The 5884-nt window shown below is 34.9% G+C and overlaps 1 protein-coding gene across 1 annotated transcript in view; it reads left to right on the plus strand.

The window, feature by feature from the left end:
• The window catches only part of LOC111459712 (DNA-binding protein SMUBP-2-like), an 8783-nt gene extending 4007 nt beyond the window's left edge, over window positions 1-4776 (plus strand). The window contains exons 6-7 of the mRNA XM_023102736.1: window positions 2519-2676; window positions 4297-4776. Of these exons, the coding sequence (XP_022958504.1) occupies window positions 2519-2676; window positions 4297-4539 (401 nt within the window). The 3' untranslated portion in view covers window positions 4540-4776. The remainder of the gene's footprint in view (window positions 1-2518; window positions 2677-4296) is intronic.
• The last annotated feature ends 1108 nt before the right edge of the window (window positions 4777-5884 follow it).

Below are 5884 nucleotides of genomic sequence, written 5' to 3' on the forward strand. Positions count from 1 at the left end.
TTTTTTTTTTTTTTTTTTTTTTTTTTTTTTTTTTTTTTTTTTTTTTTTTTTTTTTTTTTTTTTTTTTTTTTGTAGTGAAGATAGGCTAGTTTTGATATTCTCCAGTTTGTACGCATCTTGACTACCTTCACCAGACAACAGCTTGACCCTATTATATTTTGTTGACATGGAGACACGTAGGATATTAGATCCTAGGTAGGTGACCACCATGGATCGAACTAATTCCTTCTTATTTTCTCAAGGCCCTTATAGCCACTAGGTGAGCCCATGATGGTTGATTTTCTCTATGATGTTGATGGGGAAGATAAGTTTGAGAAAGGATTCCTTTTTTGACACTGAAAATATAAACGATGTACATCTAAAGGATGTGCATGAAGCAGCATCCGAAGAATGAAAACTAATTGTAGATTCAACTCTATTACAAAATTTGTTTCATATAAACAAAAGCAGGTCAAAGTTTTAAAAATGTCAGAGTTTAGGACCCGTATGATTTGTCACTCAAAACTGTATGATTGACAACATAGAAAACAAAGGAATGAAGCATTGGAAAACTAATAAAATCTTGAAATATATTTTGTGAGAACATCCTATATTCTTTCTCCAACGAAAGAGTAATTATGATAAGAAATGACATGTCCAAAACAAAGGGGTACAAAATGGAGAGAGATGAGATCTAACTCCAAAGCTTGCCACCGTTGGCTTACAAAATGGCGTTCTATTTTGTTCCAATAACTGGAGCTGGTTAATAAAAAAAAAAAGTTTCTAGATGTCAAAAAACAGAAAGATAAAAGGAAAAGAAATGAAAGGAAGAATGGGAAATGCCTAACATAGCCACAAAGAAATTATAGGATGGCCAAAGCTTCTGTTCCTTTCACCCATATAACCCAAGTAATAGCCATAGCTTGGTTAGCAAAAACAATCTTAGCTTTTGCTTTGAATTTATGTTGGAAGATTAGGAGGGTAAGAATAATTTAAAAAGCGCTAGGTGTTATTCATTTATAATTATTTATTTGTATGCCTGTGTATATTTTTTCATGTTTCTCAATGAAAGTTCGGCTTCTTATTAAAAATAATAATAATTAAAGAGCTGGTTAAATAGCCTTTACAATTGAATCTGTCTAGATTCTTATCCAAAAATGGAAGATGGTGAAAATAGGTTACTCTATCCGGCTAATGAGAGTTCAACTGAGAAATACATAATCTTAGATTTCATTATAATTGAAGTAAGAAGGGCATTAGTTCAGATACAAGAATACCGTCAGGTTTCTCTTTCACCCATATCCATGGATTGATTTTGTGCCATGGCTTAGAGACCAATGAAAAAAAATTAAATTAATTGGAATCTTGAGCTAGGGTAGAAATGTAAGGGCAATATGTATCTGCGACTGCTTGAGGAGTTAATAGAACGTGAAATTAACAAGGAGACTGTCAGATTCTTCTTTCCAGCCTTTATTAAGGAGGAACAATCCAATACCATAAGGAGAGATGGCCATTTTACAATTTATCAATTATTTAGATTGAATACCTGCCCAATCCTTTTGGTCTCATTGATAATCAATAATGGTTACTAGCTAAGGAACCCTAGGGATTTTGGGGTTGAATGATGTATCACAGATTTGCATTCGTAAAACTTCCCAAAATTTGCTCTCTTCACTTAAGTAGTCCTGCAGTCAGCAACGGTGGATCATGAACTTCTGAAGTTGATTTTTGTTAAGTGACTGGTGTTTTGATCAAAGGACAGGAAAACTATTAGACTCTTTAGATATTTAATCCTCATAGCTGCCAAGCTTCCATTAGAAATCCGGCATATGCTTGGAGAAGGATACCATGCAGTTATCTTATTCAAATGCAACAGGAGGTGGAGCAATGAATACTTGTGAGGTCTAGTATGAAGATGCCATTGAACTAACAAGTTGGGATGAGAAACCAATCACTTTAGTTTAAGTAGCGAACTCCCTGCCGTTGGATCAAGTAGTCAAATTTCCTTAAAAAGAGACGCATTACGGAAGGGACTTCAATGAGTCCAGTTAATACTCTCATACTTCTGGTACTAGCTTTGTCATAAGATTTCTTGTGGTTAATCTTACAATGAGGTATATTTATTGTCATCTCCTTTTTTTTTTTTAAAAAAAAAAAATCATTTTAAATGTAACTAAATCGATTGTTTTTTTTATTGGTTACCTTGGCTTTTCTTGGGTTGATTTTGTCTCTCCCCTCGTGTTGTTTGTATAAACCCTTTTTATTAATAAGAACTGAATGAGTTTGTTTCTTATCTTATAAACTATCATTTACATTAAAAACTATGAAATAGAGACCCCCAAGATCCTCAATTTCCCTCGAGGATTAATTACTAAAGTTTGGTGTATATGTAGTAATACTCCGATATTTGAATACCTGCAATCCTTGTATGAAGTTTGGTGTATATGTAAGGATAACTTTAGCTTGATCCCTTGGATGTACTTTTCTGTGATTTAATTGATACAATCATGGAAGATATGTTATTGAAATTCTGTTACAGGTGTCAGTCCAAGAGCAATTGCAGTCCAGTCTCCTTATGTTGCTCAGGTACAGCTATTGAGGAACAGGCTTGATGAAATTCCTGAAGCTGCTGGCATTGAGGTAGCGACTATTGATAGCTTCCAAGGCCGAGAGGCAGATGCAGTAATCATATCAATGGTAAGATACATATGATTTGCAACACGTTTTTTTTCCTGACTGGGTGTGAATTACACGTCTACACCCTGATACACCTACATGGGCATTTTATTGATCTTTTCATTGACACTGATATAATTGGAATGCTAGCTCTGGCTGACTCATTTTATCCACATTATTTGAGACTGCTACATATGTACCTGAGTGGCTTATTACACATGTATCTTCTTCAAGGCAGAACCATTCTCAGTATTGAGAATTTCCCTTTTTCTAAAAAAAAAACATATGTACCTGAGTGGCTTATTACATGTTTTCCAACAATCGTGGCTTTAAAACATTTTCTGGAGAACCTATAGATATTGTTACCTTCCCTTTATCTTCTTGTCCAATATCAAACCGTTGTACTAGTTCCATTTGTTGGTTGCAAATAATTCTAGCCTCTTCTCTGTATGAGCCACTATTGGTGTGAATGTTCTCAATTCACTACATAATAGGCTTAGACCAAGTCTAAAGTGAGATCATGCAAATGAATTAAGGCAGATACAATAGTTTCCATTTTAGGGACAGGCTTTTCTGCTAGTATTATATTGGTGAATTAACTTTGAGAGGATAAAGGATATTCCTGTGCGTGAGCTAATCAATTTTCTGGTGTTTCATTGTAGCATCCTTATTTCTGCCTAGATTTTTATCTTCGACCCATTGACAAACTCTCCAAAAAAGCGTTCAATCTATGTTGTCGACATCCTCGTACCATCACAGTTGTCCAATGGGCGTGGAATATTTCACATAATGTTCCCTCCCATGCAGTCTAAACTGACTCAAAAGTTGGTGATGTAGGTCCACCTAGCTTCAGAATGGTCTTTCACTTTCCTCATGAAAGCAGAACACTTCTCCTTGAAGCAATTGTTATTGCATCAATCATCTCTACCTTAAGGTTTCGTCTGGGTCACACTAATGGCACTAGAGATTTTCTCTTGTATTTTTTATTTTTGATAGCTTTTCTCCCATTGCCTGGGTTCTGCTCTCCATCTTATTTAAGGAATTCAAAATTTTGATACCACTACAGTAAGATTCGAAGTAGTGGTTTTGTCAATTACCCAAAACTGCTCCTTACTCTTCCTTCCAAAGCTGTTTACACACTCATTCTAGTTAGTCGCATGGGTCCAGCATTATATTTGCTGTAACTACTTTCCGTTTCTATCTCCTATTTCCCTTTACCTAGCACTTTCTTAGATCTCATCTAAAGAGTAGACAATGTTCCATTACCTTTGTGTATAGAGCTATCAAAATTCTATGCCATTGCTTGATCTAAATGATGAGCTATTCGTGACTACTGGAAATTGAAAAACCTCAACCAGAAGCTGAATTAAAGAAAAAAATTGTTTGATTGGAGTTTAAAAAATTGTTAGCTCCAACTGCTAAGCTAAAGGATATTTGTTTGATCGTATATTGTAACTGTATGGAGGGTTCTCCACGCTTGCAGGATGGTTCTGCCCTATCATTCTTTTCACAAAATCATGTTTATGGCAAAAATCTGTCTTGATTTTAATTTTTATGAAGGGTCATATATGGAGCATTCAAGGTGTCAATAATGCTTTTACAATGGAAAGTTTTTATAATGTTCTTTGCATATTCTAACAGGTAAGGTCAAACAATCTTGGAGCTGTTGGATTTTTAGGAGACAGTCGACGGATGAACGTGGCCATAACTAGGGCAAGAAAACACATAGCACTGGTATGTGATAGCTCAACGATTTGTCAAAATACGTTCTTGGCAAGGCTATTACGTCATATTCGTTATTTTGGAAGAGTCAAGCATGCAGAACCAGGTAATTTTGGAGGATCTGGTCTTGGAATGAATCCAATGTTGCCATCCATTAATTAGCATTGCGTGACCATTGAACTTTGCTTTCAAGCGAAGGAAAGAAAAATTGTGTTCCATACTTGATTATTGTACAGCATTCCTTTTGCCTTAGGAAAGAAAATCACCCAAAACTATTGATAACTTGTATATAAATTTTGAAAGTATAGTGATGATACATTTTTACAGGAACATTGTTTAATCTCATCATGATATTCAGAAATGAGTCAATGCATTGATCCCAGTGGTTGTTTGTTTGAAGGAATTTTGTATAGAGTTGGATTTTTTTAAACGAATTTTGTATGATAACATTTAACCCCATGTATTCGGAGCCAGGTGAGTAAATTTAATTTGACGAATTAAGCCATGAACTTGTATAATAGGTGAATGAAATTCTGCTTAGTTGAGTTTGTACTTCCTAAAAGATTTGTGGTCACTTCTAGTCGTTTTTTTGTAGTTAGACAGTTATCATTTGTGGTCAGTTGTCATTTCATGGCACGGCTTGTGTCATTCTGTAACTTGATTTTGAGTATTCCATTACTTTAGTTGTGGAAACTAAAGAAAAGTGACTCTCAATTCAACTTAGCAGAAACTTGCTAAAAACAAGATGAAGGGTGCTTTTCACTCAACTTTGGTCGTGCATAGGTAAAAGGTGCTGAACTAATTCCATTTCATGGAATGATCATGTTCCATTACTTGAGTTGTGCAATTTGTTATTATAAATCTGGTGATGAATGTTGGATGTTGCAACCTGTGTCGACAACAATGACGAAGTGATGGCATATATCGTTACAGCATGTAACGACGGAGGTTGTTGTTCTATGTCACGGTCATGTTTGTTCAGTGTGTTGCTTGTGGCTATATGTCAGATGTCATGGTCATACTTGTCTAGGGCGTGATGTACATGACCACATGCCCGTTCCAAACTCATATTACTTGCTTTCATGTTATAGGTAGACCTTTGCTATTATTGTGTCAATAGGGTGTATTTCCAGTCACCAAGATCATGTCTACACCTGTCATGGCTAAAATGCCTTGAAATTTACTATAGGGGATGTGACTCTTGTCAATTCTTCGTACTCAGGTTATTTGCTATCAAAGTTATTCTTACTTACTCGTTTTAGCTTATAACAGCTTTCTTTAAAATTGTTGTCAACGTATTTCCTTACTCATATTTTTTTAAAACATTTCTCTTAAACGTGACCGAATGCTCGAACTTATGCCAATATTATCCGCAAAGTCTAAAAATAAGAATCAAGATTTCCCCCGCAACATGCACCCTTAAGCCTAATAATGAAATTAAAATTGTTGTGGGAATTTTTTCTTAAACAAAAAAAAAAAAAAAAAAAAAAAAAAAAAAAAAAAAAAA

This window comes from Cucurbita moschata, unplaced genomic scaffold, assembly GCF_002738365.1.
Source record: "Cucurbita moschata cultivar Rifu unplaced genomic scaffold, Cmos_1.0 Cmo_Scf00022, whole genome shotgun sequence".
In the NCBI taxonomy this organism is placed as follows: Eukaryota; Viridiplantae; Streptophyta; class Magnoliopsida; order Cucurbitales; family Cucurbitaceae; genus Cucurbita; species Cucurbita moschata.